Source organism: Aegilops tauschii, chromosome 2 (assembly GCF_002575655.3).
Source record: "Aegilops tauschii subsp. strangulata cultivar AL8/78 chromosome 2, Aet v6.0, whole genome shotgun sequence".
Lineage (NCBI taxonomy): Eukaryota > Viridiplantae > Streptophyta > Magnoliopsida > Poales > Poaceae > Aegilops > Aegilops tauschii.
This window is the reverse complement of record NC_053036.3, coordinates 39,964,839-39,989,196: the sequence shown is the minus strand read 5'-3', so window position 1 is coordinate 39,989,196 and position 24,358 is coordinate 39,964,839. Positions and strand designations below refer to the sequence as shown.

At 43.3% G+C, this 24,358-nt stretch overlaps 3 protein-coding genes across 3 annotated transcripts; all 3 read right to left on the bottom strand.

The window, feature by feature from the left end:
* Positions 1-10,648: 10,648 nt before the first annotated feature.
* LOC109748350 (arogenate dehydratase 2) lies at positions 10,649-13,428 on the bottom strand. Its single transcript, XM_020307386.4, has 11 exons — positions 13,088-13,428; positions 12,940-13,004; positions 12,742-12,834; positions 12,275-12,475; positions 12,103-12,186; positions 11,879-11,974; positions 11,721-11,798; positions 11,536-11,625; positions 11,367-11,431; positions 11,180-11,261; positions 10,649-11,094 (listed from the first exon to the last, which is right to left on the bottom strand). The coding sequence occupies exons 1-11, from the start codon at positions 13,317-13,319 to the stop codon at positions 11,032-11,034; spliced, it is 1,149 nt and encodes a 382-aa protein (XP_020162975.1). The 5' UTR covers positions 13,320-13,428; the 3' UTR covers positions 10,649-11,031.
* Positions 13,429-13,797: 369 nt separating this feature from the next.
* On the bottom strand, positions 13,798-18,614 carry LOC109748346 (L-ascorbate peroxidase 2, cytosolic). The gene is made up of 9 exons (XM_020307382.4): positions 17,401-18,614; positions 17,138-17,312; positions 16,978-17,043; positions 15,325-15,373; positions 14,782-14,867; positions 14,605-14,684; positions 14,384-14,486; positions 14,212-14,270; positions 13,798-14,100 (listed from the first exon to the last, which is right to left on the bottom strand). The coding sequence occupies exons 1-9, from the start codon at positions 17,520-17,522 to the stop codon at positions 14,070-14,072; spliced, it is 771 nt and encodes a 256-aa protein (XP_020162971.1). The 5' UTR covers positions 17,523-18,614; the 3' UTR covers positions 13,798-14,069.
* Positions 18,402-23,574, bottom strand: LOC109748345 (protein RETARDED ROOT GROWTH, mitochondrial). The gene is made up of 7 exons (XM_020307381.4): positions 22,981-23,574; positions 22,782-22,893; positions 21,571-21,733; positions 20,722-20,870; positions 20,498-20,649; positions 18,828-18,942; positions 18,402-18,730 (listed from the first exon to the last, which is right to left on the bottom strand). The coding sequence occupies exons 1-7, from the start codon at positions 23,403-23,405 to the stop codon at positions 18,602-18,604; spliced, it is 1,245 nt and encodes a 414-aa protein (XP_020162970.4). The 5' UTR covers positions 23,406-23,574; the 3' UTR covers positions 18,402-18,601.
* Between the last annotated feature and the right edge of the window lie 784 nt (positions 23,575-24,358).

Here is a 24,358-nt window from a genome sequence, read left to right as displayed (position 1 = left end):
AATTCTTTGTTAATTTCTTCACACTTAGAGTGTTAGTCTTCATTGATTGAAGAAAACGTTTCTTCATGTGTTGCACATCTAAGTCATCAATTTTGCATAAGTGTTAGGATGAGTGTCCTTTTCAAAGAACATTCGAAGATTCTAAGATATTTAGCTCACACCGCAACTTGCTAAATCTCTTCTCATCCAAGGGCTTTGTGAAGATATCGGCTAGCTGTTCTTCAGTCTTCACATGCTCAATAGAAATGTCGCCCTTCAACACATGATCACGAAGAAAATGATGACGAATCTGAATGTGCTTTGTCTTCGAGTGCTGAACTGGATTGTGAGCAATCTTGATTGCACTCTCATTGTCACAGTAGAGAGGCACATTTTTCACGTTGACGCCGTAGTCCTTGAGAGTTTGCTTCATCCATAGCAATTGAGCACAGCAAGAACCAGCAGCAATGTACTCAGCTTCAGCAGTAGACAGTGATACGCAGTTCTGTTTCTTCGAGGACCAACAGACCAAAGATCGTCCGAGGAAATGGCATGTGCCTGATGTTGACTTGCGGTCCACACGATCACCAGCATAGTCAGAGTCTGAATATCCAATGAGATCAAAAGCCGAGCCCTTGGGATACCATAATCCAAGTGTTGGTGTGTGAGCTAGATATCGAAGAATATGCTTCACAGCCTTATGGTGTGATTCCTTCGGTGTAGCTTGAAATCGGGCACACATGCAAACACTAAGCATAATGTCTGGCCTAGATGCACATAAATACAATAAAGAGCCAATCATGGAGCGGTATACCTTTTGATCGAAGTCCATACCATTTTCATCAGTGCATAGATGGCCATTTGTGGGCATTGGAATTTTGACCCCTTTGCAATCTTGCATGCCGAATTTCCTCAGTACATCCTTGAGGTATTTCTCCTGAGATATGAATATGCCATTGCGCTATTGACGAATTTGAAGACCTAAGAAGAATTTCAATTCTCCCATCATAGACATTTGATATTCTTCACTCATCATATAGGCAAATTCATCACGGGTTTGAAGCCTTTCTTCATGAGGAATTCCTTCAAAGTATCATACCACGCCCGAGGGGCCTGCTTGAGGCCATAGAGGGCCTTATTGAGTCTGAAGACTTTGTCAGGATGCTTTGGATCTTCAAAACCTGGGGGTTGAGCAACATATACTTCTTCCTTAAGCTTACCATTGAGGAATGCACTTTTCACATCCATTTGATATAAAGTGATATCATGATGGTTAGCATAAGCAAGTAATATGCGAATAGCCTCAAGTCTAGCAACAGGTGCAAAAGTTTCATCGAAATCAATTCCTTCAACCTGTGTGTAGCCTTGAGCTACAAGCCGTGCCTTATTCCTCACCACAAGGCCATTTTCATCTTGCTTGTTGCGGTAGATCCACTTTGTGCCAATGATATTGTGCTTGCGAGGATCTGGACGTTTGACCAGTTCTCAGACGTTGTTGAGCTCGAACTGATGCAATTCTTCTTGCATAGCTTGAATCCACTCAGGCTCCAGAAATGCTTCATCTACCTTAGTGGGCTCTGTGATAGACACGAAAGCAAAGTGCCCACAAAAGTTAGATAAATGTGAAGCTTTTGAGCGTGTGAGAGGACCTGCTGCTTCAATGTCATCGATGATTCTCTCAATTTGCACTTCGTTTGCAACGTGAGGATGAGCTGGTTGTCGTCGAGGAATTTGATCAGCATTTTCTTTAGCACCATTTTCTTCAGGTGCATCAGCTCGACGTTCTTCACGTTCTAGAATGAATTCTTCAGCAGATTCTTCGGTTGGAATGACATCCTCAGTAGCCTTGAACTTGATAGATTCCTCAGGTGCTGTTCATCCATCACAGAAGGTAGGTGCTCTCTTTGCGAGCCATTAGTTTCATCAAACCGCACATCTATAGTTTCAACAACTTTGTGGTGAACGTTGTTGTAGACTCTGTAGGTGTGCGAGTCCTTCCATAACCAAGCATAAAACCTTCATGTGCTTTCGGTGCAAATTTAGAGTTGTGATGAGGATCTCTAATCCAACATTTAGCACGGAAGACTTTGAAATAACTCACATTGGGTTTCTTGTCAGTGAGGAGTTCATAAGCAGTCTTCTTGAATAATTTGTGAAGATATACCCTGTTGATGATGTGGCAAGCAGTATCAATTGCCTCAATCCAGAAACGACGAGGCATCATGTATTCATCAAGCATAGTGCGAGCCATCTCAACAAGAGTCCTGTTCTTGCGCTCCACGACGCCATTCTGCTGAGGAGTATAAGGAGTAGATAACTCATGAGTAATACCAAGTTCATCAAGATAGTCATCAAGACCAGAATTCTTGAACTCAGTTCCATTATCACTTCTGATGTGCTTGATCTTCACACCAAAGTTGGTTGAAGCCCTCGAGGAAAATCGTTTGAAGACTTCCTGCACCTCATGTTTGTAAGTGACAATATGTACCCATGTGTAACGAGAGTAATCATCAACAATAACAAAGCCATATAGAGATGCATCATTTGTAACCGCAGAATAATGGTTAGGACCAAAGAGATCCATATGAAGCAATTCAAATGGTCGAGTGGTAGTCATGATTGTCTTCGCTGGATGTTTGGCCTTGGTCATCTTTACAGCTTCACAGGCTCCGCATAAGTGATCCTTGAGGAATTTGACATTCTCAATGCCAATGGCATGCTTCTTCTTCGCAAGCGTGTGCAAATTCCTCATGCCTGCATGACCAAGTCGTCGATGCCATAGCCAGCCTTCTGAAGCTTTTGCAAGTAGGCATACGGCTGGTTGTGGTCCTGTAGAGAAATCAACAATATACAAGTCTCCTCTCCTAAAGCCTTCGAAGACTTTGAAATGATCAGCTTCCATGATCACAACACAACAATACTTGCCAAAGACAACAACCATATCAAGATCACAAAGCATTGAGACAGACATGAGGTTGTATCCTAAAGACTTGACAAGCATGACTTTGTCCATGTGTCGATCCTTTGAGATCGCAACCTTACCTAGACCCAATACCTGACTTTTGCCTTTGTCAGCGAAGATGATATGCTTCAGATGCGATGGAGATAAGGGAGCATCCATCAATAGATTCTTGTCACCAGTCATGTGATTTGTACATCCACTATCAAGGACCCACTCATTGGCTTTGGGTTGATCGTCCTGCAGATGAATTAGTGCAACTTACGAACTCATATACTTCATCAGTGAAGAATATGACATCAATTTCATCAGATCAAGTAATAGAACAGATAAAGCAATATGAGGACGTGAGAAATGAAAGTTCATTTCTTCATGATTAGCCTGCGTCCTTTCAGGCAATTTCAGGTCTCCAGCAAATTCTTCAGACATTTTAGCACGTCTGGAGACCTGACCCTGCATAAGAGATTAGTTCTTTATCTTCACCACCCACATCTGAAGGGGTGGCAGAGAGTTCATCACTCTGCGAGCTCCATACGAGAAAGGTGGCATAGAAGCCAGTCCACTTCGTTTCACATAAGAGGAGTTAGGGTAAGCATATGAATAAGCAGAGAAATTTTTCAAGGACTTATGAACATAATGATTAGAGGAATAATGCTCATATTCATAGCCCTTAGCTCTTCCCTGCGAAATAGAGGTGTTAGCACGATGATGATCATATGAGGACTTTGATCCTTTTAAGGAATTTGATCCACGTGAAGAATTTGGTCCATATGAAGAATTTGATCTGGGGTTCCTATTCTTCACAGGTGGTGTCATGAGGACATTCACCTGAAGACTTTCAAGGCACCTTTTGGGAACCCAGATTTTCTTCACTGGGGAACCGTTCCTGCAGTTAGTGCCAACATATCTAGCAAATACTTCACCATTCTGATTTTTGAACAGTTTATAGTTGGAGTCAAATGACTCATCAGCAGAATGAGGAGATTCACATGTGAAGCCAGATAGATTAGATGGATCAACTGGAGGTCCCTTTGCAGCAACCCATGAGGTTTTGGGGTACTGCTCAGGCTTCCAATATGTTCCATCAGCATTGAGTTTCCTCTCAAAGGCAAGACCCTCTTTCCTAGGATTCCTGTTGAGGATCTGCTTTTTAAGCACATCACAAAGAGTCTGATGCCCTTTGAGGCTTTTGTACATGCCTGTCATGTACAATTCCTTCAGCCTTGCATCATCAGTGATACTAGCAATGTCCTCAGGTGAGGAATTAGTGATAGCAGAGACAGGTGAAGAATTTGTAGCATTTGAAGCATTTGAACATTCAGGTGAAGAATTAGCAGATTCACGTTCAATGCACTTCAAACATGGAGGAACAAATTCTTCCTAAGAAGCGCTGATTTGTTGAGCAAGTAATGAATCGCGCTCCTTCTGAAGATCTTCATAACTCACTCTTAGCTTTTCAAGATCTTGCTTTATTTGAAGAAATTCATAAGAAAGATTCTCATGATCAGATAAGAGAGTGTTATGATGACCTTAAAGGGTGTCAAACCTAGTCTGAAGTCTCTGAAGACTCTCAGCCAAAGCTTTCGACTGATCCATTTCTTCACCCAACATATCATTGTTGGGGAACATAGTAATTTCAAAAAAATTCCTACGCACATGCAAGATCATGGTGATGCATAGCAACGAGAGGGGAGAGTGTTGTCCACGTACCCTCGTAGACCGAAAGCGGAAGCGTTAACACAACGCGGTTGATGTAGTCGTACGTCTTCACGATCCGACCGATCAAGTACCGAACGTACGACACCTCCGAGTTCAGCACACGTTCAGCTCGATGACGTCCCTCGAACTCCGATCCAGCCGAGTGTTGAGAGAGAGTTTCGTCAGCGCGACGGCGTGGTGACGATGATGATGTTCTACCGACGCAGGGCTTCGCCTAAGCACCGCTACGATATTATCGAGGTGTAATATGGTGGAGAGGGGCACCGCACACGGCTAAGAGATCAATGATCAATTGTTGAGTCTATGGGGTGCCCCCTGCCCCCGTATATAAAGGATCAAAGGGGGGAGGTGCGGCCAGGGAGTAGGACTCCCCCCTTTTCCTAGTTGGATTAGGACTTGGGAGGGGGGAAATAGGAGAGGGAGAAGAAGGAAGGGGGGCGCCGCCCCCTTCTCCTTGTCCTATTCGGACTAGGGGGAGGGGCGCGCGGCCCAGACCTAGCCGCCTCTCCTCTCTTCCACCTAGGCCCACTAAGGCCCATTATGTTGCCGGGGGGTTCCGGTAACCTCCCGGTACTCCGGTAAAATCCCGATTTCACCCGGAACACTTCCGATATCCAAACATAGGCTTCCAATATATCAATCTTTATGTCTCGACCATTTCGAGACTCCTCGTCATGTCCGTGATCACATCCGGGACTCCGAACAACCTTCGGTACATCAAAACATATAAACTCATAATATAACTGTCATCGAAACGTTAAGCGTGCGGACCCTACGGGTTCGAGAACTATGTAGACATGACCGAGACACGTCTCCGGTCAATAACCAATAGCGGAACCTGGATGCTCATATTGGCTCCCACATATTCTACAAATATCTTTATCGGTCAGACCACGTAACAACATACGTTGTTCCCTTTGTCATCGGTATGTTACTTGCCCGAGATTTGATCGTCGGTATCTCAATACCTAGTTCAATCTCGTTACCGGCAAGTCTCTTTACTCGTTCCGTAATACATCATCTCGCAACAAACTCATTAGTTGCAATGCTTGCAAGGCTTAAGTGATGTGCATTACCGAGAGGGCCTAGAGATACTTCTCCGACAATCGGAGTGACAAATCCTAATCTCGAAATACGCCAACCCAACAAGTACCTTCGGAGACACCTGTAGAGCACCTTTATAATACATAGAAATTGCTTTCCACACATCCAAATGGATTTGTATTATTTTAGTACTGTGAAAATGTTGATATTTTTTTTATAAAGTGGGTCAAAGAAAACTTCACAAAGTGTAACGTAAAACAAAACTGATATGCAAAGTATTTTGGAATGGAGGGAGCACACATGTAGAATACATTCATATGTACTTTTAGCTTTCTTGATTTTTTTGCAACTCTAAATTTTGATTTTCAATTTTTTTGGGGCCTCCACTACAAATGTGAGGTCATTTTTTTTACCTTGGGAAATTATGTTCTCCAAGGATGGCAAGTTTAGTTGACGAGCACGAAAAATCTGCCTCTTTATTTTTTTGTCAGAAAATTGCCGTGCGTGCAAACTAAACTTGTCATCATCATGCCAACATAAATTACCATGGAAAATGTCAGATTGACCATGCCTAAAAAGCTGACGTCAGATTTTTAGTGTTTTCCTTTTTTTAAAGGTGCTCCATGGATCCCATGATCCAAAGCACCCATTTCCTTGCCATAATGTTGAAAACCCTTATAATGTTACTCCTTTTTTAATGGATCTTACAATGCTACTCGGTCTGATCAGAAATAAGTGCCGTAGTTTTAGTTCAATACCTATTTGCACCAAATTTGATAGCATCATATGAAGGGCTCAGTTCCAAGCATAGTGTGCCATAAGGTGGCCTAGTACTTTGGATAAAAGGATACACAATGCCCATTGCCAACCTTGCCCTCCGCCACTATGAGAGAATGAGCTCCAACTTATTAACGTTTGGGATTAAAAAATATATATGATCACTACTACCAAATTTTCAAAAATGTTCACAAATTTCAAAAAAATAGTCATGAATTTACGAATGTTCTTGGAGTTCAAAAGCTGTTCTAAATTTTAAAAAACTGCTCATGAATTTGAAAAGTGTTCTCAGATTTAAAAAACATTCATGAATTACAAAAAGTTTCCATTAATCAAAATATGTTAACGAATTTAAAGATGTTCCTATATTCAAAAAAATGTTTATGAATTTAAAAAAATCCAAAATTCACAAATATTTGTGAATTCAAAAAAGGTTCGGAATTCCAAATATGTTCATAGATTAAAAAAAGGAATTTGAATTTTTTTTAAAATATTGGTAAATTAAAAAGGATCGCCGATTCAATAAATGTTCGTGATTTTTAAAAAAATATATTGATTCTAAAATTTTCACCTAGTCAAATATTTTCCCCAAAGTTTTATAAAAGGCAATTCAAATCTATTACAGAATTTAAAATAAATCAAAATTTAAAGTAAAAAAAACGACCAAGAACACCGAAGAAAATACTTGTTCAAGGAAGATTGTAGAATCTTCCCAAAACCGGTGGGAGAAAGGCACACGAAAAGTCGCGGATATGGATCGGCCCATATCTGCGTGGGTGAAGCGCAACCCGGGTATAGGAGCGGAATTTCCTATTGGACGCTGGTTGGGTCAAAGTGTCGCCCTTTCGCACAGACCTGCGATCCAGCGATGTTACGGGCCGGCCCATTTAACGTGTTTGCAGCGTTTCCGGTTTTGGGAACCTTCTAGAGTTTCCCGGACGGGGTTTTCCGGGTTTTGGAATCTTCTAGAAGGTTCCTGAACCGGCCTTTTCTTTTTCAGTTTATTTTTCGTTTTCCTTTTTCTATTTCTCTTATTTTTCGTTTTTTCTTTTCTTTTTTCTGTTTCTTTCTTTTTCATTTTTGTTTTCCTATTTTTCTTTTCAAGTTTACTTTTCTTTTCCATTTTTTTGCAAATTTCAAATATTATTCAGCATTTCAAAAAAATGTCCCTGGTTTTCAAATTTTGTTCATAAATTCGAAAAATGTTCGTGTTTCAAAAAATGTTCGCGGTTTCAAAAAATTTGTTCCAAATTTCAAAAAATGTTCCTGTTTTTCAAATTTTGTTCACAAATTCAAAAAATGTTCCTGCTTTTCAAATTTTGTTCACAAATTCAAAAAATGTGCGTGGTTTCAAATTTTTGTTCCAAATTTCAAAAAAATCTTCCTGTCTTTCAAATTTTGTTCACAAATTCAAAAAATGTTTGGGAGTTTCAAAAAATGTTCGTGGTTTTCAAAATTTGTTCGGAATTTCAAAAATAGATAAAAAATTTGAAAATTTGTTCTCATGTTCAAAAACTTTTTGGACTTTCAAAATTTGTTCGCATTTTTCTAAAACTTTTCAGATTTTTTTTAAATCATATGTTTCAAGAAAATGTTCTAAAACTGTTTGATCTGCCGATGCATATATGTTTTAGAGTTTAGTGGTGCTTGAAAGTCAGGAATGGTCATCATGTCTAGTGGCATGCAACGACATTCACCATCGAGTGGTCGTCAGTTCGATCCCACGCGCGAGCGCTGCTGCTTTTTTGGTGACGTTTTTACGCTGCACTGTCGCGCTACAGTAATCGCGCCAGCTAGCCCCGCCAATTGGCTGGCCCAGTCGGGGGCTGTCCCCTGTGCGGCGCGTGGAAATCGGACGCAACGCGCGTCGACTAGGAGCTTCCTATGGGAGCTATATCTCGCATTAAGCGCGACAGAAGGATCTCTCGCCTTAAGAGCCCGGAGTAACGGGCCAGCCTGTTAGTGCACCTTCAAAAGAAAATAGGAAAAGAGAAGAAAAAAGGGAGATCCCAGGATTCTATACCAAGCAACCTCAATGATGTATAGCGAAGCTGGCCATTGGGCAAGTGTCAGGTTCATGTTAAAATACTAGGGTGCTGCCTACTTATACACAAAAGAGCTGGTTTTTCATTGTTTTTTCATCAGTTTTTGTTCGGTTTTTCTCCATTTTTACCGGTTTTTCTTTCTTTTCTTCTGTTTTCTCTACTACTTTTCGTGACTCTTATTGGTTTTTCTTCTTCTTTCTGTTCCTTTATTTTCCTTCTGTTTTGTTTGTCTCTTTCTCATTTTTCGATGATTTTTCTTATTTTCTCTCAGGTTCAGTTGTTTTCTACACAAATTTTTGTATATATGAAACACATTATTTCAATACATGTTTAACATTTTTAAAAAAAATTAATTAAAAAGATTCAAATATGTGATTAATTTTTTTTAATACTTTGTCAACATTTTTTCCATACACAGTTATTTTTTATCAAATGCTTAATTAACAATTTCTAAATACAAATTTAAATAAAATTGAACGCATGGTCAATATTTTTTATTATAAAATGTTAACATTATTTTAATGCATGGTTAATAATTTCTATATACATTACCATTTTTTCAAATACAAATTTAATAATTTTTAATACATGCTCAACATGTTCTCTGTACACATTTAACATTTTTTAAATTCTTGACTAATATTTTTGAAATACTTGTTCAACATTTTTCTCAAATGCTTGATTAACAATTTATGGAAGATCAATTTTTTCATGATTTTTTAATACCTGATTTACATTTTTTCTATACACATTTCACATTTTTCAAATGCTTGATTCATATTTTTGAAATACTTCTTCAACATGTTTTTTCAAACGCTTGATTACATTTTTTAAATACATGACCAATTTTTTCATACACATTTAACATTTTTTATGTAGAGTGTTTTTGTAATATATATTTGAGGATATTGTACAGTATAATCAAAAGTATAAAAATGGAAACAATACATTTTAAAAAATTAAAAAAAAACAAGGCTGTGGCCTTGCCTGGGGGCTCCCATTCACGCGAGGGCTCCCTAGGTCTCGCTCTAAGCCACCGCATGGGACATGTGGTTAGCAAAATCAAAAAAAAGGTCTCGCTCTAAGCAAGACACAAACCAGCACCGTTCCCCTGCGCAGCGCTAAATTGGGCCGGCCCAAATAAGGTTAGAGAGCGCTAATTACGAGCTTCTCTGATGTTTTTTTTCTTCGATTAGTTTTTCAGCCGTTCAGATCGTTTTTTAATCCTGCTAAAAAATTCTTTAATTTAAAAAATGTTATTTAATTAAAAATATTCTTGAATTAAAAAATGATTATGAATTCAATAATATTTAAAATGTGTCAATGTTTTTTAGAAAAAGATCATGGGTTCGAAAAATGTTCCCGCATTACAAAAATACCTTTTTGGTAAGTTTCTAGTTGGGTCGGCCCAAATATGAGTAGCAACACTTACGGGTGCGAGTTCCATCGATATCTATTGACCTACGCATGGAATAGAAATTTCCCAGCACTACATATGCATATTATCACGGAGAGTGCGCGATCATGCTGAGCAGTCAAGAATTTCTGTGCGGGGAGACGAGCAAACTAACATCCCCCAAATATTTTCTTGGTAAAGTAATGCACCTTGTCTCTACACGCATACCACATGTTAGCCAACCCAGCCCCACCAGCCAATGATGCAAACAATACACACGTTATTGCAGCCTCAGTCATAACATCACACACAATGCTTGAGTTCAAACTATCATTGTCACTATTAAGACAGAACATTACATGATCAGTAGTTGAAATCATGATTTCGCAAAAAGAAAAGTAGTTGTTTTTAGAGGGAAAAAAAATCAGCCGTGAATAGTAGTTGAAAGTAAAATTCACAGAAGAATTTGAATCCATAGCTGGATTATCTCTTTTTTGTTCCTTTCTCAGTCTGAATAGAATTTATAGGTGGAATTTTACAAGATGGAAGGTACGTCTTGTGCCAATCTATGTTTTGAAGTAGCTTCTCACAGTTTTCTGACTGCTACCATGGCAATAGTAACAAGGCCATCCGATGGCATCACCACAGTCGTAGCCAACAACCCAGTCCGGACCACACATGTTAGCTAACCCACCCACCAATCAACTTTGCAAATAATACACGCATTACTGTAACCTCAAACATAAACATCACACTTAATGCTTGAGACTTTGAACTATCAGCATCACTATTCAAGACACACAAACCAACCAACACTATTCTCCAGCAAGTACTCCTAAAATTATAAAAGCCAATATTTCAGGAGCTCTCATGCAAAAGATATATATATGTTGAGAGTTTTTTCTCACATTCACAGGAAAATAAAGAATATCTGGAGAACTACTGTCCCTGTGGAAAGAACGGAGAAGCCCCCAGGAAGATTTACTGAATCGTGGAGTTCAAAACTGCCAGGTGAATCTCTTCATCGCGACCGGTGAAAAAAAATTGCTTCTATTCCAGAGCCAAATACTGACTATCAAGGGATGATTTCTGTTTGCTCAGGTGCCCGGCACTCATGCTTCAGTGACATCGGTAGGATAGCTTCCAAGAACTCTTAGGAAGGTGGCAAACTCTTGCTGCAAAAGACAAAAACAGAGACGAATTGAGTCATCGCTCACTTAACCACCAGACCATAACGACCAGCGACTGATAAAACCACACCTTTAAGTTACTGAGAGCATTTTGTGCATTCGGATCAGCCATTGAAGCCTCGAAATCTACGTAGAAAAGGTAGTCGAAGTGCCTGGCACAACATTTTGAGAAACATTATGATATATACAATACAGTTTCCGTGCAGCTCAAACTGTGCACTGTTAAATGGAACTCGAATGAATAAATTTGTTCTTACTTCAGCGGCGTGGAGTTATCATCAGCTACACGCAGAGGCCTTTTCTTGTGTGGACGGCTTTCCATCTGCAGACCATACAAAAACCGATGCAGCACTGATCAGTTCTGCTTCAAACACGCATGAGTGTTGACGAAATACTAAGAGCATGATGTTGCTGAAGATACAATACCTTGGTGAGGTTAATTTTCCTCAGAGCAAATACTGCAAGCGCCTTGAAGAGTTGTCCAGGTCCTTCTTCCAAAGAGAACACTATGCTAGTCTGGAGACCATACAATTTGTAGAGCAACATTTCATTGGCATTTACCAGGAAAGGGGGAACAAAGAAATTGCAGGAAGAAAACGTGCAGCACATACCTTGAATGGCTTATCTGTGCGAGGGATAATGGGCTCCCGAGCCAGCATCATAAAACGGGTTACATTATCCGCATCATCCTATATAAAGAGGTGAGTTACCGTTCCATGAATAAAAAGAGAACATGATCTCTTAGAGGTTCAGAATGAACCAGTTATACCTGGATATTTTCTGCAAGAATATCCAGTCCATAAAGTTGAGCAGCCAGTGAACTGGCAACGGCAGCGGTGTCTTGGAGATTTTCTTCTGCAATTTGCTAAAAGGCGCATATTACTCTGATTAGTGACAACAGAATTAACTTGATGTTCGGAACTCCTGCTGACAAAGACAAAGAAGTGAAGAGCAATTTCGTGAACCAAACAATGCCATCAAACAGCATCCTACCTTGGCTGCACCCGCTGTATCATCAACAGCTTCTCTATGTTCAATTCCTAGCTGTGTCAGCGTTTGCTCACACTGCGCAAGAGCCTGAAAAACAATTGTGAGAAAGGGAACAGCATTTAAACAGGTGAATCAAACAGGGTTGGGGATGAACTGATAAAACAGTCCAACTCACCTGAGGGTGGCTCATGGCACTCCGCAGGTTCTCAATCTTGACGCCACGGTTGGCGAGCAGGCAATGACGAACCGCCAGCCGTACCTCGCCCACAATGTGCAGCCGGTGGCGAAGCAGGAGGTCATAGTTGCGATGTATGCTGCCGCCCAAGGAATTCTCCAGCGGCAACACCGCGCGGTCAGCCGCCCACTTCTCAACGGCCTGTTAGACGGACAAGATCATATCACTATCTGACGGTCGATGTCTGGCAGGATCAGCTAGGGGTGTTCAAATCAAAAAACGGCTCGCTGAAACCGTGCACGAAACCTGTTGTTGGTTCCTATGGTAATGATCGGTGCTAATTTTGGATTAGCAGACATCGTTGAGTGCATACTGTGATAGTTTCAGCATTGCAACACATGACACATGTCGCGAAATCGTCCCATGGATTGGAGAGGATCAGGGGGCAGTGGATTGAGGGATGGTACCTGGAAGGCGGTCTCGAAGTACTCGCAGGGCACGGTCTCGCAGCTCGGGTAGGCCTTCTTGGCGGCGGCCTCGCTGTAGGCGCCCGGGCACCCCTGAGATTGGTTGGTCAGAGTGGCGTTGCATCGCATCGTCGTCAGAATCATTCATCGCCGTCAGTGTTTTCTCAGAAGAAGAAGAGAGGAGGAGAGAAACCGGACCTGGTACGCGACCCTGAGGCCCTCCCCGCTGGCCTCCCCCATCAGATCCGCGCTCGTCAGCGGCCCTGCATTCAGAAACAAGCACGCTTATATGCACACATACAGAAGCGCAGCGAGCAACGAAGACAAACAACCATCCCGGCCTTACGAGGCAGCGCGATGGCGGAGTCGCGGGAGAAGGGCGCGGGCACGGCGGCGGGTCCGTTGTCCTCGCCGTCACCCGGTGCCGGCGGCTGCTGCGGGGAGGAGGCGGCGGAGACCGCGGAGCGGCGGGGGCGGACGGAGACGGCGTGGAAGGGCAGCCGCCGCGGACGCGCCCCCGCGGCGGGGTGGTGGGTTGGTGCGGGGATCCGGAGCGAGGAGGAGGAGGCGGCAGCCATGGTGGACTGGTGGTGCGGTACGGGGTATGGTGGTGGTGGATTGGTGGACCGAGTTGCGGAGGTTGGTGACGGCGGGCGGAGGCTTGTTAAACTTATAAACGAGGCGGGTGGAGTGGAGGGAGGGAGGGAGAGCCCACCTGCCCGCCCTTGCTGGTTTTCCGGCCCTTCCCATTGGTTGGTGTTTGGTGATTTGGGAATCACTAATTCCATTTTTGCAGCTCGATGTAAATGCAAGATCAACAAAAGATATTTGCGAGTTATGAGTATATTTAGTTGGAGTAGGTCGTACGTATGTAGTACTGTCTTGCTTGCCACGATGCTGCCGATGCACGGCCGAAACAGATGTGTTCGCATCAAATGCTGGCTCCGGCCGATGCACAGCCGACCACTCGATGCAACAGCCTACAGCAAACGATGATACAAAACTAGCTGACAAACAACACGACAAGCTGGTAAAACAAACACAGAGAGGGCCAAATGTGGGCAACCAAATTTTCATTTCGTCCTCGACAGGGAATAACAATTCAACCGGAAAGGAACTACATAACACTTAGCAGTTCAGACTACAAGAACGCCCATCACAAGATGACACGAGGCGTCGAAAGCAAAACAATGCAACACCCCATCGACCAACCCATCTAATCCAAGTCCAGACAAACACATGACATGGCCGCAGGCCAACACATCCTTATTGCTCTTCTTCTTCATGATCTTCTTCTTCTTCATTAACCTTCAGGCGCCGAGCTTGAATCAGCAGCAGCCCTCAACAGCCTCGCCAAATCTGAAAAACAATAGATAGGCATGGATTTACTCTCCCGAGGATGTTTGCACAAGCAAGGTTATCATTGCAATGGTGCATATCAAGGGCACCGATGATACTCGCATCACTTACCCCAATTCGGAGAGCTTGAGGTGTGCCTCAGCGTAGTCAGCAAAGAAAGCATCCTCATCCTGCAAAATCAATGAACATCCGGCCTCTCAGATCACACACATTACATTGGTATGGTACCCAAAGATGAACACTGTGAGAACCCATAATAGGCTACGAAGGATCGAGGATGTACCGCAGCATATTTGTCCACAAGTGGGCGGAAGGCCGGGTCAGTCAGGAGGGTCTTGTCGGTCGGCAACTGAAGAAGGCCTTCCTTCTCCCCACTAAGGAGCTCACTGTCAAGAGAAGAATTTTTTTGTTTGAGGAAACAAGAACAGCATATCAACATGGCAACAAAAAAGATAACAGAGACAGCTTCCAACTCTTGCAAACAAGCATGCATAGATTACATACGTGAAGTAAGAGTTGTCGAAGATCAAAGGGTTGGCGGTCCAGGCTCCCTCAAAGCCGGATCTCTCCTTGTGGCATCTTCCCTGCATCAGACAATTAAAGCTGCGTGAGCACAACCTTTCAATCGAGCCTACAGACAAGCATGGCCCAACATGATAATTGAGCAGTTGGACTACTAACCAGGGTGTGACCACCAGAAAGAGCAACAATGTCCTGGTCACTCAAACCCATCTGAGTGGAAAACACCTGCCTGAGGTGGTCAGAGCCTGATACAACAGTAAGTTCACCATGTCAGCCAGGTAAAATCAAATCCACCAATCCACACACCATAAATCACAGCATAAAACAAACAGACAAGCATAAACCGTTTAACCCTGACTATAGAAGCAGAGCAAAGACAGGCATGGTCCAGCATTGACAGGGTGCATCACATAGACCGAGACATAAAACTTAAGAATTCCATAGGTACACCTAAACTAAGAGAAATGTTGGAATTCTAATAGCAATATCATAACAATCAAATAATTACTCAACGAATTTAATGTGTCCTCTTGTCAAACTAACAGTTGATAGCACTATGAATTAATAAATGCCTAAATGATGATATGCTAACACATTCCGTTGCATAACTGGTACCAAAAATAATAATAATGCAATCAGTCATGTTTATCAATATATAAGTTCTGTAGTTGTGTTGATATAGAAGATGCTGCGCGATAGTACCTTGGGTAGCATCAGGAAGACGGCCTTCTGGAGGAGGCTCGGGCTTGTCCTGCAAACAAAGTCAACCCACTATAAACATCCACAAACCATGTGCGTACACACACATACAGGGGAAAGAAAACCACTGCTATTCTATTTCCATGTAAACAGATTTTAGACAGCACTATGAGAAGACAAGGACATACACGCTCTAACTCATTCACACACAACAGGACAGGAAGCATAAACATTCATGTAGATACCCTGTTAAATATTATTCCCAATCAACAGCTATCCCATATAGATAAAAAAGCAAACCAGGATCACATAGTTCAGCCAAAGATATGAAGATAAACGGTGACCTAATATGTATAGGGAGGCAAGTTTGAGTTAAATGATGTTTTCAAAGTAGATAACTGTGGAAAGCACCTAGATTGTAGACATATGCATACCATGTTGCCTAAGAAACAATGTGAATGGACAAGAATTTCAGGCATAGAATCTAGATTGAAGATCAAATTAGCTACATAATCGTCTCAATCTAACATGGTCACACCAAAGCATAACATGGACCAGAATACCATTTCCCCTGAACTTTCGTTAGCACACCAACACATTTCTTTTTCATAGTTATGGATTAAGGATCAGACATTGAATGGAACAAAAATACACCCCACTCACGAAGCCGCAATAATTGTCTTGGATGTATACATCACAGCAATAAACAAGCCCGATATTTCACCAAATTATCATTCTATAAACAACTATTCGAGCCTGTCGTCACTATTGTCTCAAACAACTATTCCAAATACCCAACTAAACAATACTGCATCTGTCGTCACTAAAGTCAATAAAGAGAATATGAGGACAAACAATACTGAATTAAAGTCACTAAAGTCCTTAAACAATACCGCATCTGTCGTCACTAAAATCATAAACAATACCCAATTAAAACACTGCTCTTCAGTTATTTCCATGTAACAGATTTTAGACAGCCTGTGAGAATATGAGGACACACATACTTTTCATAACATTGCATAACAACAGTTGTTAATGTTTATTCGAGCTAACATCATAAAATTATGTAGAGCTAGAAGGCTAAAATAGAACAAAGAGAAATGACATCTGTAATTGTATGGCATATAAATACAATCTAGTTATAAGTTTAATTAGCTTCATACCCCTCTTAATCTACCATGGTCACATCAAAACAGCAACCCCGCACATAGATTCAATCATCAGTACTTGATCATCAGAACACCAACACATGGACTAGAATTTTATGGAATACAACGATGTTCTTTTTCGTAGTTATGGCTATATCAAATCAGATAAGAATCAGACATTGGATGGAACAAAAACACACCCCACTCATGAAGCCGCAATAATTGTCTTGGATGTAGCCATCACAGCAACAAACAAGCCGCATATTCGCCAAATCGCCATTCTATAAACAATTTTATCTGGACCAACTATTCCAACCACCCATCTAAACAATACCGCATCCGTCATCACTCAAGTCAATAATACACGTTGACAGGTCCACCATCCCGCACAAGGATAAGGTACAGAAATGGAGCATCATTTCAGTAAGCGCAGGTAAACTAAACAAAACAGGCTTAAACCCTGGATAAATCTTATGGCCGGTTGGGGGAGAGCAGAAATGGTTCTCACCTGTCTCCCCGGGTGGAAGGGAACCTCGGGCCCGCCGGTGACCTCGACGGCGACGACTCCAGCGAGCTGCAACACCGCAGAAACGGCAAAATCAGATCAAATCGATTCGGGAGCACGGCGATCCGGGCGGGCGAGATCGGATCGGGGGGCGGTGCGTCACCTGGTAGAAGTCGGCGTAGGAGAGGATGGGGAACTGCTCCTTGATGGGCTCGAGCAGCCTGACGGCGATGTCGAGGCCGGCGTTGGCGCCGTGCGCGAGCTCCGCGGGGCACTTCATGGTGCCGAAGGGCCCGCCGGTCTTGGTGGCCACGTCGAAGGTCCCGGCCGAGTGCCACCTGCGGAGGACAAAAAGAGCGCCGTCAGATCAGATCGGCGGGAGACGAGGGAGGGGAGGGGATCGGGCGGATCGCGGGGCGTTCTTACGCGAGGCGGAGCATAAGGGGCGCGCAGTTCTTCTCGGCGATGAAGCCGCGGAGCTTGCGCTTGGCCTTGGCGACGGCGGCCAGGTACTCGTCGCTGACCGTCGGGTAGCACTTGGCGGCCATGGCTGGAGCTCCCTCCGGCGGTGGTGGGCGGAAAATGTCAAACGCGTGCGTGTGTGGGGACGGACGGGGAGGAGGAGCGGGCTGAGGACGATGGAGGCCACTGGCCCTCTCGCGCTTATATACACCGGGCCGGAAGCTTCTGGTAGGGCGACCGCGGCCGCTGGATCTGGCGATCGTGCGGCCACGAGGGCGGACGGGTCGCACGGGCGTGCTTGGAGACTGTGGGTGACGGTTCTGCCCTCGTTTGGCCGCCGGGGGACGAGGGCGTTTGGGTAATTTGGGAGTGTGAACACGGGAGATTCCGCCGGGGAGGGGCGCCAAGTGGTGGGCCACGATTGGGCCGGCCACGTCGGTCGGTCAGTCTGTCAGAGCGCTCGGCTATTTTCGCTAGGGGAGGTGGGGAGGAGGGAGTGGACGACGACGAACCAACGACAGGCCGGCGAGCCACGGCACGGCATGCATCTGGCTGCCCCACTGGCCGTCCGGCCGATTAATCAAGGGAGCAAGTGGCTAAATCGCTAATGGATATGATTTACTAGTACTAATATAATGTTAATATATTATATTAGTGTAATCAACGATTCCCCGGCAGATTAGATCCATGGTATAATCCCCAATCTCATTCCGATCCAAAAAAATAGTTCCGGTGGTTGTCAGAATGTGAACGTGGCTTATGCCCTGCACGCGCCCCTTCAAGCCAACATCGCCCAATCAATCACACGCCCACCTTTCAAGTTTCAGCCACGAACGCGAAAGAGGACCCATCGCCATCGCGTGCCAGTCACACGCCGCCCAGTTACTACCTCGGCCACACTCACTCATCCGCATCCCACAATTCCACTAGGCAACAGCAGCAACACTACCTCCGGACAAAGCAAGTGCGCTAAGCCTAACGTGATCATTCATGTAGGATCGGGTCCGAATTAAGAATTCTTTACAGGGGCTTCTACCGGGGGGAGGAAATGGAACCAAAAAACTCGCGGACAAAACAGTGTGGTTCGTTCGTGTGGCTCTGACGATGGTCTCGCTCCCTCCCTCGCTCACTCTCACCAACAACGTATTGGTTCCCTCGCCTTGGCCTACATCTGCTCCTGGACAATGTTATACACAGATATCAAGATCTCCACGCTGATGAGGATGATGATGAGCCACTCGAGGAAGTCCGACTTCCTGTTCTGGAGGATCTCCTGGAGGAACCGGATGTTGTGCTGCGGGCAAAAAAAAAAATTACAGGATTCTCTGTCAGAGATCTTCAGATAAGCCAACACAAAACCCACGCGCTGCTGTGCGACGGCCCTTAATTACCTCGACGAATTTCAGCTTGAAATCAAGGTTTCCGAATCTTTGGGTTAGCTCGTACTCGTCCCGGAGGAACTCCCAGATCTGAGCATAGTTTGCGTTCTTCCAAGCAATGTCTGACCTGGTGGGGCAGACAAAGTTATGTAAGTAAGCGTGCACCCCACAAATATACAAGGGTATTCTGAACTGCAAGGGGAAAACCCCTTCAGCTTTTCACGGTTTTGACTTTCAATGCGCAGATTTGCATACAGAGCAAGCACGCAATTTTTGGTGTTAAAGAAAAAAAGAGAGGGGCTCTCAGCACAACTGTACTTGCAGAGACATAAGACCAACATAGTGTATAGAATTTCTCGACTTTTTATGATATGGACTTTGTCTGCATACTTAAACAGTTGAAATGAAGAATGCCACAAAGTAAATCCAATTGAGAAAATGCAATGCTGGCATAAAACTGAGCTGATAACCACTAACAAGTACCCCCCTGTAAACTAAGAATAAGAGCGTTTAGATCACTAAAACACTAAAAACACACCTATTTCCATTCAGGAAATAAATACAATTTCTGCCATGATTCTGGCATTCCAAACGACATTTTTTTACCAAAAAGGTAATACCAGACAATCATTCATGTAGCACTTGGACTGTAATATAATATGAGATTTAAATTTGGCAATGACTATGCAACAAGCAGGTAAATGTGTGCAGATACACAAGTGTAGAGTTCATTTTAGCGACATCGAATAGTTTTATTTAACTGGGGTGAGGGTGGGGGGTGAAAAGGTGCAAGCCCTTGAAGTTCATAATTACAAGGCCAACACCTGTTCAGCTTTTCACAATTTTATAAACATTCAGAAATTACAAGGGCTACACATGTTCTCACTTTTACAAATTTCAGAATTTTTTTGCTATGCATATTTGCATAAACAGCAAAACATATTTTTTGTTATACAAGAAAAAAAAATCAGCACACCTGCACTTGCAGAGAAATAAGACTAATGGAGTAATGGATATATAAAATATTTGAAGTAACATGATGTCTCATTATACATTCATTGATGGGATCTAAAGTGATTATAAGCCACACACAAAAACACCAAAAAGATACACCTATTTCCTAGTAGCCAACAAATACTGTTTCCCATGATTTTCTGGCTTTCTGGCAAACGAGCTTTTTTAACAACAACAAAAAAATACAGCCTGACTTGGACTGTACTATGAGACTTATACGTATTTGTCAATGATTATGCAACAATGCAAGTCCGATCGTAATACATCAGCTTTTTGACATCTCTCAGCATTACACATAACTTATAGACTAGAAACAAAAGCAAAATATTTGTCTCAGATATGATCGCATAAAGCAAAAGATTTTGTGGACACAACTGTACAACACGACTGACTAGTAGATGACAAGACAAGGAATGTGAGGTGGCCAAAACACATGCAAGTAATTTGGAACGGAGCTATATTTAAGATGGGAAATAGAAGGAAAATTATGTAGCTTATTTACATTCCAGAGCTTGGAAACTATTTACCCTTTAATAAAAAAATGCAGTACATAAAAGATTAGTCTAACAGTCACATCCTAACACAAATTCAGGAACGGAAACCACACATTTTGACATATAATCTAACAGTCGCATCATACTGAGCTCTCAGTATGATGCTATTCTTACCTCTCAAAAAGTCCAAGCTTAAGAATGACATCTGCCAAGTTAGAGTTAGCCTTTCCGACCAACTGGAAAAGCTTTTTCCTCTCCATAGTGAAGGTGCCAGTTTTTTCCATTCCACGGTTTATATCCGTGAACTCAGCAACCATTCCATCCACCTATCAGTGAAGATTTTTAAATAGATATTTCAAAGTTTCATAACCATGTATATGAAAATAACGAGTACATACTTGCCGGATATAATAGTCAAGAGCAATACTCTGACCAAGGACACTTCCAATTGTCCGAATACCATCAATACTCAGATCCTTAAGTATAATAAAATCAAGTCCACCCTCCATCCACTTCTCCATGGCAGGCCTCTCAACAACGGCATAATCTACAGTTTAAGGTTTCAAGGTTGAATCCTCAGAAAATACTGACGATTAGATTACTACAACAGTAATCACAATGATACATACATATCATGCAGCTGGATTTATTTAGTTTTTTGGAATGCGGCTCGTAGAGTATAGGCTATTTGCTCTTGCAAAAGACGAAATGAAAGGGCAAACCTCACCATTAATCAGCAATGAACATCCAACAAACTGTCAGACCATTTTATACGAGCTGTAAATTACAAGGTTAAAGGCTGGATAGATTATGACAAAGTAGGACAAGATTTGTACAATTGCATTAGCAGTTTCCACTAAGAGTAAATGCCATGGTCATTATAGGAGTACTGTCTGCATGTGAAAAAAGAAAACAAAGATCGAGTATTACAGAAATAGCTAGTGGTCGTCTCTACGGAGGCAACTTACAACTGCCTAAATTTTCTTGCCTGTTGTTGCTTAGTGGGGACTATGTAGACCTTAAACTGTGTTTCTACGCGTGCCTGTTAACATTGTATCACCTTTTCACATGAACAAGGATCATCACCAAATATTTATGTTGGGAGTACTAAATTTGAAACAGCTCATCATTTGACAACACAGCATTCGTATGAGGAAGAAAACAGTAACAGTTACAGATAAAGATTCAGGAAGTATACTGTATCAAATCAGATAAGTACTCTTTTCTTATATTGAGAATGAGTTTACCATCTTTTCTCATCTCTGGCAGTAATCCTGAAGCATGCCTCTCGACAATTTTTAGGTATCCATCTGCTTCATGGTCAGAAACATTGAACAGCACGATGGACCCATATTGGAAAACTACCATGTAGTGGCAATGGCTCTCATCTATGACACCAGTCTTAAAACCCTGCAAAATAGCAGGTGACAAAGCCCATTTAGTCTCTATTAGATCCCTAGGAACACACTAAAGAATGATAGACATTACTATTCTAAAAAAGTGATGGCACAATCACACAATAACCGACTATGGAGCTACAATCAGCTTGCAACAGTTTTTCATGATCTCAAAAGAATAGAAAACAGTGAACTTGTGTTGAATATTGTATGAATAAACAAGACAGCAATCACAAGTCTGAGAAGTATAAATGTGCCCTAGCAGAAATATGTACTGAGCAAAAGCATGACGACAATCAAGCTATTAGACACCCATTGCAAGTCCAAATATATTCTAAATCATCTTGTCATGCCTAAAGAATCCCACTGTTTGTCCAAATAACTAGAGAACAAAAGGAGAGTTGCGAAGGCAGTTCATCCGTTACATGTCTGCATTTAGCCAACCTGTAGGCTATATAGGTCAGAATAGTGTGGCGCTGTCTGTGTGTCACTGTGACAATGGCCAAAGGCCACTAAATAAGTCATGTATCGAGCTTTTGTCTTGGAAAACTTAAACGAGGGTTGTAGCCTTGCCGAGAGCTCATTCTTTTGCTTTTCTGTGTGTAAAACTGATACTCCTCTATTCCAAGTTATCTCGGTACAATGTGACTTGGCTTGAACAAAGGGCTGAGGGTAATCACCTTCCATGTAGGGTGTCGGGAAATGGGACTGGGAGATTTGTTTTAGCTTAACTACATTTCACATAATAAATGGCCACTGAATATAGAGATCCTAGAAAAATAAAAGTGGAAGTGAATTCCCCCTCTATTGTTTTTACAGGTACTTTTCAAGCGGTTAAGTAGCCATTTGCAAATGATGCCTATTAAAATCTTCATCCTTAGATAACAAATGTGGACTGACACACAGAATTTTGGTACAGGAAATACATTGTTTCTTAGGTTCAACAGACAAGACCACATAATGCTGGTCACATTGCGTATGAATCAAAAGGCTGTGGCGGAAATGGACAGAGAAACTGTAACTAAGTGATAAACAGGGATGTGAATAGGATTACCGCTCACCTCGGGGTCTCCCTTGACATCATAGTATCTGAGGACGACATAATTGGTGGCACGCGAAGTGGGCGGGATGACATTGAAGGAATTCTGCGACTGGAGGCTCTTGAGGTTGATGCTGCAAGAGATGACAATTGGCAAAGAGGATGATGAGCCCCAAATCCCAGCAACCGTACGGATGAGTGAGATAGGCTAGGTTGGCGACCTGGTGCAGGGGAAGTAGGCCTTGACGGGGACGAGGCGGGCCTCGTCCTCCTGCGCGTACTCGAGCAGCTGCTCCTGGTAGTAGGCGTCGTCGTCGGAGCCGAGCTCCTCGGGCGGCGGCGGGAGGGGCGCGGGCGGGAGGCCGTCATCATCGTCGTTGCCGTTGCTGCCCTGGAGGTCCTTCCCGGGGGCCGACGGGGCCGGGGAGACGGAGGCGAAGGAGCGGAGAGGCGGGAGCGAGGCGCGGCGTGGGGGATGGGGGTGGGGGGCGAGGTGGCGCGTGCGGAGCAGGAGGAGGAGGGAGGGGGCGCGGGGCGGCGGAGGGGAGGAGCGGGCCAGGGTCTGGAACGCCCGGGAGCGCGACGGCAGGGAGAGGAGCGGCCGGAGGAGGCGCTTCTCGAAGGTCCGGATCCTGGAGAGCTCCATGGGCAGCCCTCTGCCCTAGGCGGCGGCGGGGGCGCAGGCGGGGGCGGCGGTGGACTGGTGGAGTGGAGGCGACGAGACGGGGGAGGAGGAGGAGGAGGGTGGGGCAGAGGCCGCCATAGAATGGGGATTTTCTCTGTGTCTTGGGGCTCACGTTGGTGTGAGGCTGCCTGGTGGGCCCTGTTGGCTGACTGGCTGTTACCCGGAACGGGAGTGGGATGGGCCGCAAAGAATTCAGAGCCTAGATGGGCTACAACAACCCTCACACGTTCCACCCCTCCCCCCCCCCCCCCCCCCCCCCCCCCCTCACAAAAAAATACAATAATTGTTATTAACTGTTTCTCACCAAACATACAATAATCTCATAGAATATTTGTTGTTCAAATTCAATGATGATCCTATTGCTCTATCATAGTCATAATTTTATGAAAGAAGACCCTCAAAAATTGATGGAAGAAGTCCATTTTTTACCCCGAATTTGCCTCGATGAACAAATCCCCCCTCAAGTCGATCTTGGTAGTAACCCTTACAACGTGCTTGGCTAAAGTGAAGAAAAGTAATGGCAGAATACATATGGGAGTTTAATAAGGAATTAGGCAAGGGCTGTTGATTTGATTCCGAAACTCATGTTTGGTGCATGATGTGAATTATTATGGGGACTTTTAAGGGTGTGTTTGGTAGGGTGCATGAGGGTAAAAATTCCCAATCTGAGCCACTTTTACTTGTTTGGTAGGGTGCATGGGGTCACATGGGCTATGCTCAACTGATGCAAAAAAGGGCCCTCGGTTATGCCCATCTCATGCACCACGGAGAGGGTGCATGGAGGCAGCCATGCTGGCATCGACCCTCGTCCCCACCCACCAGACAACTTCCACATATGTTTCAAATTTTAAACATTATTCATAATTCCAATTTTGTTTAAATTTCAAAAAACTTCAAAATTTTATTTTTTTTAA